This window comes from Alosa pseudoharengus, unplaced genomic scaffold (genome assembly GCF_046254945.1).
Source record: "Alosa pseudoharengus isolate Yale_2024_CS ecotype anadromous, Long Island Sound unplaced genomic scaffold, YU_APseudo_1.1 YU_APseudo_1.1_scf_11, whole genome shotgun sequence".
In the NCBI taxonomy this organism is placed as follows: Eukaryota; Metazoa; Chordata; class Actinopteri; order Clupeiformes; family Clupeidae; genus Alosa; species Alosa pseudoharengus.
Window position 1 is genome coordinate 12,090,117 of NW_027468576.1, and position 12,815 is coordinate 12,102,931.

Here is a 12,815-nt window from a genome sequence, read left to right on the forward strand (position 1 = left end):
CTGCAGCTCAGAGGCAGTGAAGTGTTTTGAACAGACGGATGATCAATAATGAATTAAATTCAAAGAAATTGAGTTCACTAAGAATTGTTTACCTCTGAGTATATTCCATGGGGTATTTTTAGTTGACATAAGATCAAGGGGTAGAGTAGGTACAAGGAGAGGGGGGAAATAAATTGGTGAGGACACAAGAAACACTAGGGCTGTGTTCCAATTTGCATACTTCTATACTTACAATACCTAGTATGAGTGCGTATTAGGTATTGTAAGTACAGAACTATGTAAATTGGAACACAGTCTAGACGCTTTGGTCTAAAATTGAAGCAAGGTGTCGGGTCAGCATCGGGTGCAGAGACCAAAATGAGTGACAGCTACAGTGCTATACTTTGGGGGTATGGCTGCTCTAGCTGTCGGCTGCAGCAACTCAAGCTAGGTTTTACTTTGTTTAAATCTCACCAGTACTAGCAAAGTCCAAATTGGTATATTGATTTTGAAATAGACTGACACCACCTATCCCTAAACTTTAGAATCTATTTAGTACTCCTCCTGACACTGTGCTTCTAGCCACTCATTATATTCCATTGATATCTCCTTCACTTCAGCTGTATTCAGCAAGCTGAGAAGTGCAGACTATTTATATATCTGGGACTCTGTGTACCATTTCTGGAGAAAGATGTGTGCTACTGGCAGTTTATTAAATGGACCATGCCATACTCTTTTGCTAGATTGCTGAATGCCAACAGCTATGGCTCCATCTTATTAAGATTGCTATAGGTAGTCTGCAAAGTTAATAGGGCAGGGAGCATAATAAATAAGAGCAGTGGCCATTTCCTTTCTATGGCCATTACAGGCAGAGAGGGAGCAGTCCACATTGAAAAGCCCCTACACACATACATATTAAAGTCAACAAGAAGAAATGTTTTCTTGCGACAAAATAAGAGGGGGAAAAAAGCACCAGACCTTGAAAGTAGCTGCAATAATCATGTTCAGTGTCAAAAATAAACATATTACACATTTCATATGGAACACAACATTGAAATGTTTACATAATATACATAAATAACTTGAAATTATAGCATATGTTGTGCAATGCACATCTCTTCCTCATGAAACACAAATAGAAAGTGCTGTCCAATGGCAGTGCTCCACAGGCTGTCTGGCTCCATTGGAACAGTTGTCTGTGTCCAGAGATTACTTCAGCATGGCACTGTAGAGCAGAAGGGAATGGGACAGATGGGAGTCCTGCTCCATACAGAAGATGAGATCCCTGAGCGTGACCCGCAACACAGGCCTAGACGTGCTCCTCTGACCCACAGCACTGCTAACCTGGGAGAGGGGGGAGAAACACACACACACACACACGTGATTCACACAGACAGGGCCACTCTTATCTACCACTTGTTGAGGTTTCATGTTGTGATGTTGCAATTTGAGCATTAGGGCCTGTGTCCACCAATCGCATTTTTTGCAGTGACGGCGCCCTCAACCTCATTTTCAGAGCGCTTCGGTCAAGTGTTTATTGTTGCTATGTTACCAAAACCGTCTGCCAGCACGTCTTTTTGGTCACTCACTACCAACATTGTTGATAGTGTAGGTCCCGCCCCTTTCTTGATTTCAATTGGCTAGCAAGAGAGAAGTAAGGGCCTTATGTGGTTAGTTTCAGAGCAACATAGACTATATGAACTATACGAACTATACAGCTCAACCACTCTGTGACTTAAAGGAGACCAATGGCAATGCCACTGTGAGTGTGTTAAGATTTCTCAGGCATGGACTGTCTTATGGTATCCAAGAATCCCTTTCTTTATTTCTCCTGGAAGTAAATCTCTCATTATTCTACTCTACAGGAGGAAACTTGAGAAGATTAGTAGCAACAGGGGAATGTTTTTCTTTTTAAAAAACAAGAATAAACCAGCAGCAATCTCAGAATAAAACATACTTTTCACAATGCAACACAGTACAGTAAATCAGAGCAACAGCACAATACTCCAAACAGCACAATACTCAAATGCACACCATTACGACTGGTCCCATGTTCTCAGGTGAGAGGCTGTCACATTTTAATTCCTTGTTGGTTCATGGACACGTGATCACCAATTGGCAATAAAATAAAGCACATTTTCTTCTGGCTGAGTTGCTGTGTACGGCCTTTGCAGTTGTCTTGTTTTGAGCCTTTGAGTGATATTTGTAATTTACACAAGAAGCCAAAGTGTTCTCCATTAGGCCCCGGCGACTCCCCATTTGTTGGCATATGTGCTCATTCCTCGTCTCCCGCTCCTTCTCCCCCTCTCTCTCTCTCTCCCTCTCCTTCTCCCTCTCTCCCCCTCCTCTCCTTCCTTCATCCACTGAGCCTCCTCGCACGTAGGCAAAACCCCAACATCATTAGCATAGCAGCCTGGGGCGAGTAGAATCAAATAAATGGAGAATTACAAACAAATTAAAACACACACACACACACACACATACAATTACCCACCCACACATATTAGCAACCAGCATTAATGCCTCACAGAGCCAAGCAGCCTGGGGACGAAAACCATAAAGATGAAAAGGGAAAAAAAAATGTCAAAATGAGCGAGCTACTGCAGTGAAATTCCCACCTCTGATTAGATAGAACTGACTTCAATTGGCTACATCAGTCTCACACACAACCACACACACATACACAAAGTCACCTCCAGGGGGCGCTTCCTGCGGGGACCAATGGCAGCGAGAGCTGCCAGGTTAGCCTGCCTGTGCTGGGCCTGAGCCAACTCCAGCTGCTGCATCTGAGGAGAGGGAGGGAGAGAGAGAGAGAGAGACTCTGCTTAGCATCTTTCACTAGTTTAACTCCTGGGAAAGACTTGAGTGACGGAGAGACTGTGACCGGCAGATGGTGGTGACAGGGTATTCTTCATTCTTTTTGATTGTTGCTGGGAGCGCTAGATGACATTTGCATGTATAGGGCATTTGCAGCCAGTCCATTCAGGTCACATATATGTTAAACACAAACACAAAACTGCATGTGCCTTAAATAGTCAAATACCCTAGCTGTATATTAAAACACTAAAGTTAAATAAAGAGCACGAGGCATGGTCCAGGCTGAGCCTATTCAAATGACAAACACAGTACACACTGCAAGTTCACAGACAATCTTGTCCGTTGTGATGCTTCAGGCTTTTACACCTGCTTGAGAATTCTGTGTGAGGAAGGGACCAGATAACTAGAGCTCAATCCAGAGCTACTCTATGTGAGAGAGTGAGAGAAAGTAATACACACAGAGAGAGAGAGAGAAAGAAAGAGAAAGAGAAAGAGAAAGAGAGAGAGAGAGAGAGAGAGAGAGAGAGAGAGAGAAAGAGAGAAAGAAAGAGCGAGAGAGAGAAAGAAAGAGGGGATGGGTGGAGAGAGTTATCCTTACCTCTTTTGCCTTCTGCTTGAGACACTGCTGTTCAGGGTCTTCCCTGCTGGACCGACTCTGGAGCAGGAAGGGCATTCATTATGATCATAACAGGATCATTATTATCTACCATAAACTAATTCATTATGATCATGACAGGATCATTATTATATACCATAAACTAATTCATTATGATCATGAAAGGATCATTATTATTTACCATAAACTATGTCATACAAATCATCTCCCTTCCCTGTCTGGAATTCAGTGGGGAAACCACGTGCTAGATTCAACATTTGAACTGGTCGAGTTTCCAATGTGAAGAGGGGTCAGAACCCCAATAGTTTAAGGTGAGTGGGTACCTTGCTCCTATAGAGTGCGGTACCCAGAGTGCTTCGGAGGCAGGGTTACCTTGGCGATGCGGAGCAGCATCTCCCGCTCCTCCTCGTCCCTGCGCTGTTGCTGCAGTCGCTCCACCTGCTCCAGGAAGCGCAGCTGACTCCGAACATCGGTCACCTGCTGGTACTGCCAGCAGTCCTGCAGTGTGTGTGTATGTGTGTGTGTGTGTGTGTGTGTGAGTGATATACAGTGGGGGGTTATGTATTATTGCCTTCAAAGTATACATGAAATAAAAGACAGATAAAGAGGGAGGACACAGGGTCTATGAGTGTGTGTGTGTGTAAGTGTGTGTATGTGTGATTGTGTATATATGTGTGTGTGTGTATGTGTGAGTGTGTATATATGCGAGTGTGTATGTGTGATTGTGTATATATGTGCGTGTGTGAGTGCGAGAGTGAGTGACTGAGTGAGCGAGTCTGTGTGGCTAGTGATTACCTTCAACTGCAGGTGGCGGTGTTGTGCAGTGACTGAGAGTTTTCCCAGCAGGTCTCGGAGCCGCTCCTCAGTGGCATGGGACACCAGACCCACAACATCTCCTTCCAAACCACACACACCTACAGACATGGCTAGAGAGAAAGAGAAAGAAAGAGAGAGGCAGACAAAGAGAGAGAGAGAGAGACAGAGAGAGAGAAAGAGAAAGAGAGAGTCAAATTCCTGGTCTTTGCAGATGACCTGGTGCCTCTGAACAGGGCCTAAAGCAGCACCTGGACCTGCTGGCAAAGTACGGCCCTGGCAGCAAATCCTACCAAAACAAAAATCATGATTTTCCAAAAGAACCTAGATGCCAGGAACACAGCAGCATTCTCTGTAGCACTGTCTTTGAGCACACGCAATGCAGTATAATTACCTCGGTCTGGCCATTACTGCATCAGAAAGTTTCAGCTTGGCAATGAATGCACTCAATAAAAAAAGCCTGGAGAGCCCTCTATGCTATAACATCTAAATTGTACAATATAAATATACCATATAAATATACCAATGTCAATGTGGTGCAAATGATTCGACAGCATTACACAGCCTACAGTGTTATATGGAATCGTGGTCTGTAGTCTACTCAGTACCCTGCATAGGACAAGCATCCAACAGAAACCTATACTGAAAGCCCAAACAAAATCACCCAACAATGCAGAATTAAGCATTTACCCATTGGCTATACCTATCCAAAAAAGAGCACTAACATTCTGGATGCATCTAAAGTCTAGTCCCAAAAATACACTTCATTTTGAGGCACTAAACACCCAGGTACTGAACTCAGATGGTGTCCACCAAACTGCCAGTAAAAGCAGAATGAATTTCTATCTGACCCTAAATTGAGAGTATAAATTGACAGTATTTCCTCTCTGCCAGAGATACGAAGTAGAGGCAAATCTTGACCAAGTACACTAAAAATAGAGTTGTATATAATAATGCTATTATATTCCTTATGTTCCGTTTCATCGTTCTGTTGTGATATATGCTGTATGTATGGTACGTTCTATTGTGATATATGCTGTATGTATGGTATGTGATATAGAAACTTGGATTTCTTATTCCCAATATCCCTAATACTTTATATGACTGCTTTGGAAATATGAATGTCTCATTCGTGAAGTATTTTTTGTATTTAAATTTGAGAGGGAGGGAGAGGGAGAGAGAGAGATAAACACACAGATCAATTCATCCATGTATGGAGCTGTTGTCCTCACTCACCCCCTTATTGTTTGGCCTCACAGTACAGAACATTCACCCTCACAAAGAAAACATTAGAGATCTTCAGTACAGCTATTCCCTTTCTACAGGCCACACACACACACACACATACACATACGAAATGTCAATTGAAACTAGATGATAAAACTGACTGGAGCAGTCTCTCCCTCTTCCTGCATTCTGCTGATGAGGGCATGTCTTCTGCTCTCATTTCCTCTCCTCCGCTCTGGAGTGTATCTCTCTCCCGTTCCCTCAAGGCACACGCTCCTCACCCCATCCCAACCCCCCCACCCCCTCTCTCCTTTTGTTCCTTACTTCTCTATTTTGACTCAGAGTTCATTTGCATACTGCATCACTGCCATCCTGCGTCTCTCTCCCCCTCTCTCTCTCTCTAAGAGAAAAAAAAAAAACTTGCTGATCAAAGCTTTCAATGTCATCCATCTTGATTTTTTTTCCCGCTTCTCGGCTGAAATAAGAAAGGCAGACGTGAGAGTCTGTTGTGGAAGTTTTTTCTGTTAGTTGAGGTTTGAAGGCACAACTTGATCCCAGCTCTCCCTATCCCACACTCATTACATACTCACTTTCTCACACACACACACACACACACACACACACACACACACACACACACACACACACACACACACACACACACACACACACACACTTTACCTGTATGAGTAATGCGTGTGCGTAGGGCAGTGGGACAGAGAAATGGCTGGTCTCGGCAAGACCTAACGACCAGTCCAACCGACTCTGCGCCGGTTGCCAGGATACGGGCTCTCTCCTCACTAATGCTCACGCCAGCCATGGATGCCACATCATTGATGTCATCCTCATCCCTAAACACACACACAGACAGACAGATAGACAGGCATACACACACACACACACACACACACACACAAAGAGGTGGCCTGTTTATTGTAAGCAGACACTGACAGACATTTAAAAGCATCAACCTGAAGTGAGTGGTGAGCTCACACATGTAGTCACTACCGGAAGGTGCCGGTGCTCTCCTTAAAGCTGAGATTTAGAGTGGGCAGTGAGGATGCGGGGTGCGACTTTGAGATCTGTGCTGAGGGCCCCACTATCACACCTGTAGAGAGGGACAGGGAGAGAGGGAGAGAGAAAGAGAGAACTTCAATTAAATACTGCTATACCCAGTCATACCAGTAAAACTAATCTGAGAGAAAGTGGGCTATTTCAGACAGTGGCAGTTTTGGCCAAAACACAGTCACAGTGTCCAAATAGACACCAATACCTGTTCCCCACTGGACACGCAAGTCCTACCTGTGGTGGGTGTTCTGTTGGTCTGGAGCAAAAAGTGTTTGGCCACACCCCCTCCCTGGGCAGCAGGTTGTGAGGTCACAGGCTTCTTGATGACCACAGTTTGCTGGGGCTGAATCACCTGCAAAAGTGTAGAACTGCTCTCAGGGAAAACGTCTTCATCCCCATACACAACCTCCTCCTCCTGCTATTAAACTTATACACTCACATCCTCTTGTGGTGCTGGCGAGGTACTATGTATTTGTACTATTTATTTAAATAAATAAATGTATTTTTTTATTTTTATTTGTGCGAGGTAGGATGAATGTTAGTCCTAAATTGTAAATTTCTTACAAGCATCAGCTAAATGAATAATTGCAATGTAAATGCCAATGTAAAACATCTTAGAGACGGTGGAACTAATCACAGCGTGAACAAGGGAAGACGTTCAGAGCCAGACACATAGGAGCTGCAAAGGGAAATCCAAACTACTTGTAGTGTCACATTATGAGAGCGAGACAGAGGGAACCACACAGGGATGTCAGCAGGAGGTCAGACTCCAGCACTCGTAGCAAAACATCTCAGAGATAAGAGGAGACAACTGTGACAAGTAGGTGACAGATGGAAGAGTCAGCCCTGAGCATCCTCCTACTTCCCACAATGCAAAGCACTGAACCTTCTGAACCTCTCTGGCTCAGTGTTAGAAAGCAAACTCGCTATGAAATCTAATTTCACTTGCTCAAATGAGCTTTGGGATGTCTGCGAAATTCCACAAAACTCTCAAATAGAACAGGGTAATGCAATTTATGGTATTGCATTAGGAAACACTAGGTAACATTTTGTTTATGTGATGTGATGAGTGTGAGTGTGAGTGTGTGTGTGTGTGTGTGTGTGTGTGTGTGTGTGTGAGAGAGAGAGAGAGAGTGTGAGTGACTGAATGAGTATGTGTACTTTGAGGAAATAGATGAGTGTCGGTTTGTAAGTGAATTAGCCCTACCCTCAAGCCACAGAGTGTTACAGGGGTAATTAAGACAAAGTGGAAAGAAAATGACACATTATGAACTCCACTAAGCACAGAACACTCCACTACAACACAGACAGAAAGAGGGAGGGAGAGAGCGCACAAGATATAAAGAAATAGAGAGAGAGAGAGAGAGAGAGAGAGAGAGAGAGAGAGAGAGAGAGAGAGAGAGAGAGAGAGAGAGAGAGAGAGAGAGAGAGAGAGAGAGAGAGAGAGAGAGAGAGAGAGAGAGAGAGAGAGACTGCTTAGCGTCTTTCACTAGTTTAACTCCTGGGAAAGACTTGAGTGATGGAGAGACTGTGTGACTGGCAGAGAGTGTTTGTGTATGTCTGTGTGTGTACATGTGGGACAAAAAAAAAGAGAGAGAGAGAGAGAGAGAGAGAGAGAGAGAGAGAGAGAGAGAGAGAGAGAGAGAGACACAGGACTGCATACATAAAACACCAAGCATATCCACAGACGCCCATGCAGTCAGTGAGTGTGTGTGTGTGTGTGTGTGTGTAGGGTGCAGAGTAGGGCAGAGTAGCTACCAGCTGAGTGGACCTCACTGGCTGACCGGAGGTGGAGGGCTGGGCAGGAGGGGCAGCCGGGGCACTGGGCTGCTCACACTGCTGGATGAAGAGCTGGGAGTTTGGGGTGAGCTGCCGCACAGCAGGGAGACTCCTCTGGAGCGGAGGAGGAGGGGGGAGAGAGAGAGAGAAAGAGATGTACATCTGAGGTACAGTATAAGGTATGAGGAAGGCAGGAACGGCAGGATTCTGCCTCTCACCTTCAGGAATGTCACCAAGTATGGCTGAGGAGATGATTTCAGCTCAGCGTAAAGTTTCTCTGTGAACTCCTCTGCTTCAAGCTTCCCATCCTACACACACACACAGAGACAGACACAGACAGACACAGATACACACACACACACACACATTTCTAAGGCTAAACCCATTTAGTGTCTCACACAGGTGTTTACACTATGGCTTTGTAAGGCTCAAAAGCACTGCATTATGTTCCATCAATTTTGTGACACATTTCTACATTTGTTGACTGCATTATGTCCACCAGTCTTGCTGTCAGTTTGAACAATGAAGTAGACAGAAAATACAAACATCTAAAAAAAAAATATTACTTCAAAAAATATTTGACGCTATTTGCCTCAGCTCCTCACAAAAGTGACGAGCACAGCAATGTCTATGCCAGCATCAGAGCTGAGAGATTGAAGTCATTAAGTGGACTAAGCTGCCTGCTAACACCAGCATTGCTGAGGGCTAAAATACATCCATTTTGTCATATAGATAAGTAGGTGTGGTCCACAATACTGGCTTTGCACTAAATAAATGTGTGTGCATATTTGGGAAAACTGAATTAATGGCAAGACTTAAGGGTAAAGCTGTAATAGTACCAACACCCTATAGGCTGGATGTAAACAAAGATATGCGTCAACAAATAAAACAAATGCCCAACGGAAGGCTACTGGCATATGAGGGGGGGAGGGGAGTCAGAAGCCCCTGGCTAAAGTGGAGCAGTTGTGTTTCTCTAGTGGTTTCCTTCAAAACAGCCAACCTCTCCATAGCATTAAGATACAAACCAGCCTATTTGCCTGAACACAGGAAGCACAGGTGCCGTGACAGGAAGTAGAAACATGGGGCCACGTACCAGCAGGCTTTTGACCAGGTTGCGGACGTTCATACCCATGTCTGAGGAGTGACCGCCACTGGAGGCCAGCTTCATCAATGTCACCAGGAAGTTCTTGCACTTCTTCACATTCTCAATGGTCTGCTGCTTAAAACACAAAGGATTCTCAAAATGATGTGCACATCACAAGAACGTGCAGGTGCTGGACCCACAGCAGTAGAGCAACATGAAAAACATATATGCCAGTCCACACACAGTAGCTCCCTTTCAAAGCGGTGATATTTGTGCTTTTCTTCAGACCTGTAAACAACAGAAAGTAAATCATAAATAGTGCTGTTTAAACACACAATTTCAGACAAGAGAGGGAAAGAGGAGAGGAAAGCCAGGACCATCAGGCTCCTGACAGGAGTTTGGTGAAGACAGCACTGTGGGAATTAACTGATAGGTAAATACACTACAGAATTTGTCATGCAGAAATTAAAATGAGCATTCCATTGCCCACAGAAGAAACACACTGTAAACCAACAGGCATATGGAAAACGCCACCAGACTTCACACACTCACATACTCCATATACCACCAGACTTCACTCACATACTCTATAGTATACCACCAGACTTCACATACTCTATAGTATACCACCAGACTTCACACACTCACATACTCTATAGTATACCACCAGACTTCACACACTCACATACTCTAAAGTATACCACCAGACTTCAGACACTCACATACTCTACAGTAAGTTAAGAGAAAAATATACCTCATCCATGACAGCAGCCATAACCTTAAATAATGAGCTCTATCTGGGCCTTAATAAAAGCCCATTTAAATTAGCAGTTTATTGAAACTTTATAGACAACTCCTTCTGCATTAGTCTTATCTCACTCTAGCCAGGAGGTCAAACCAGTTTTATCCGGCCCTGAGTGGGGGCTTGGACCGCCATGATCATCACACCCTAATTCAGTCTCATGTTTTTTCTCCATGATTTTGTTTTGTATTGTATCAGCACATCAAAACGTATTCAGTCTTTGCTTTCACAGTGTCATGGATCTGCACGGTTAAAATTTCAGTAAGACAATGAGACAATCATAACACCTGATGGATCAATACAATTTAACAAATAATGTGATTCTAAAGGCACGCCCACTGAGTCTGAGAGTATAATACACTCATCTCCTAAAATTAATTTCGGTAATTTGAGGGCTCACCGAGGAAACAGCATTGGAGGGAGCAGTCTTGGGTTTGGTGGGGACATTTGTTGAAAGAATTCGGGGGGCGAGGCCTCCTGGGTGGCTTGACTGACCCACAGCTGGAGTGGTGGAGAGTCCAGCTACAGAAGCCTGATGTCATATTTGTTAAAAAAAAGAAAGGAAAAGGGATATAATTATCTTCAGGATATCAGTGAATAGCAGTAAAATACAAAAAAGGCTCTTTCAGAAAAGGGTAAAGTTGTCTAATAGTCTACTTCGCTCTTCAAGGTACTACTTGTGGCTGTCAACAAATCAACACAACTGAATTTCATATATATGTATGCAACCTAAGTAAGCTGTAATTGCCATCACAAGCCACAATATCTACCCAGCTCAAATTAAAGATGCACAAGGTTCTGTGTATGACCCCCTAACCACCCACACCTGGCTGTTCTACTTTAAATGTGCATTACGTAAAGAAGATGTAACATGCATGAGAAGAGAATCTGAAGGGTTACGGTCTCTGGGGGGACTTTTCAGGCGGTTACCTAGCTACCTGTGAATGTCTTCATCACACACGCCCACTTTCTAACCCACCAGTCTGGCAACACAACACCCCTGCTTTCTGAGACGGCTGATCACAGTGTGCGCCATGGTCTACTTTAATGATAGTGGATAACAGCGCCCACTCTACCTTAATGATGGTGGCTCCTGTAGTGGAGGTGATGTGTTGACGAGTTGCTCCTACAACTGAGCTGAGTCTCTGGGGGACAGTTCCTACGGCAGAGCTGGCTCTCTGGGGAATGGTCCCCACGGCAGAGCTGGGCCTCTGCGTATTGGTCCCCATGGTGGAGCTGGGCCTCTGAGTGATGGTCCCCACAGCTGTGGTGGGCCTGTAGGCAACCCTTCCCACAGCATTGGGCCTCTGTAAGGTGGGCCCTGTGGTGGAGCTAGGCCTTGGTGGAATTGTCCCCATGGTGTAGGTGGCCCTGGGAGTGCTGACAGGAGGGCAGACTCTAATGATCGGGGCAGATCCTGGCTTCCTGATGACAGTGGCTGCAGATGGCTGAAAAACAGACCCCCAGGCCGATTAAATCCAATGTCCAATGTACAGCCAATACATTGATAATCCATTTACTTAGAGACATACTTACTTTACTTAAATACCTTCTATAAAATGTTATGAAAAGTGCATACGGCACACTAATATGCCACCTGTGTGAACACACAAAAACGCATACCTGGACCAGGCCTGGGTTATTGACGACTCTCTGAGCCTGCGCTAAAGCCTGCTGGGATACGAGCATTAGCTGCCCGCTGTCGCTACGCACCAGCACCATACCTGCGACAGAGAGAGAGGACGTAAGGCAAATACATTTTATATTGACAACATGGTGACAGCACTGCAGAAACTGACTCGGGCAATAATGTCAGTGGTAAGGTAATTGTAAAGCAGGAGACAGCGCAAGCGTAGACCTACCCGGCGGGATCTGGAATGTTGCAGGAAGCTGGACTGAAGCGGTTTGTGGGGGCCTTACCATGGCCACACTGGTTTTTAGTGCAGGTGTCCTTGGAGGAGTAGGGGCGACAGTCTTCACCATTGTTGGTTGAGTGGGAGTAGTCTGGGCCTTTGGCACTGAGATACGAGGAGACGCCACACTACTAGTCGGACAAACCTGGATGGGTGACACATTTGTCTGAACCACCGTGCCACCACCAGTCGCAGTACTTGGCGGCGATGGCCCGTGCGAGGAAGAGGCCGGCGTGTTGGACACCGCTTTGTCATTACTGATAATGCTTGGCTTGGGGTCATGGCTACCGAGCCTGGCGTCATCTGCGGCGTTGTGGGGCGAAGCCTGCCTGTCTGTACTTGCTAGTTGCGCTACATCGCTTCCCTCAATCGTAGAGGGAGCGTTTGAAGTTGAAGTTTCCACAGCGCCTGCATCTGCTGAAGTTTGGCACGCGTTCTCAGATGTCTGTTGTGTTTGGCTGCACTCTGAACTGCTGTTTGCAGACATGAAGAGCTACCATGGGAGTTGCCTGGCTTTGCGGTCTGTCTAGGTTTACAGCATCCATAAAAATCAAGAATCAGTGATGCGTTCTGCTTTGGTGATGTAAATCCTATTCCCCATCAGCTTCAGTCTCTCGTAAACGTTTGTACAGCGTTTGATTAACGCTTGAATTGAGAGGGAGATCACACTTCGTGTACGCCCCTTATCACAGCTCACCGCGTGTTCAATTTACACAA

At 45.1% G+C, this 12,815-nt stretch overlaps 1 protein-coding gene across 1 annotated transcript; it reads right to left on the bottom strand.

The window, feature by feature from the left end:
* Nucleotides 1–1,188: 1,188 nt before the first annotated feature.
* taf4b (TAF4B RNA polymerase II, TATA box binding protein (TBP)-associated factor) lies at nucleotides 1,189–12,585 on the bottom strand. Its single transcript, XM_076279242.1, has 14 exons — nucleotides 12,048–12,585; nucleotides 11,809–11,909; nucleotides 11,262–11,633; nucleotides 9,393–9,518; nucleotides 8,518–8,607; nucleotides 8,297–8,413; nucleotides 6,755–6,872; nucleotides 6,461–6,560; nucleotides 6,134–6,303; nucleotides 4,208–4,338; nucleotides 3,785–3,910; nucleotides 3,395–3,451; nucleotides 2,673–2,765; nucleotides 1,189–1,323 (listed from the first exon to the last, which is right to left on the bottom strand). Exons 1-14 carry the CDS (start codon nucleotides 12,583–12,585, stop codon nucleotides 1,189–1,191), a joined length of 2,274 nt encoding a protein of 757 aa, XP_076135357.1.
* Between the last annotated feature and the right edge of the window lie 230 nt (nucleotides 12,586–12,815).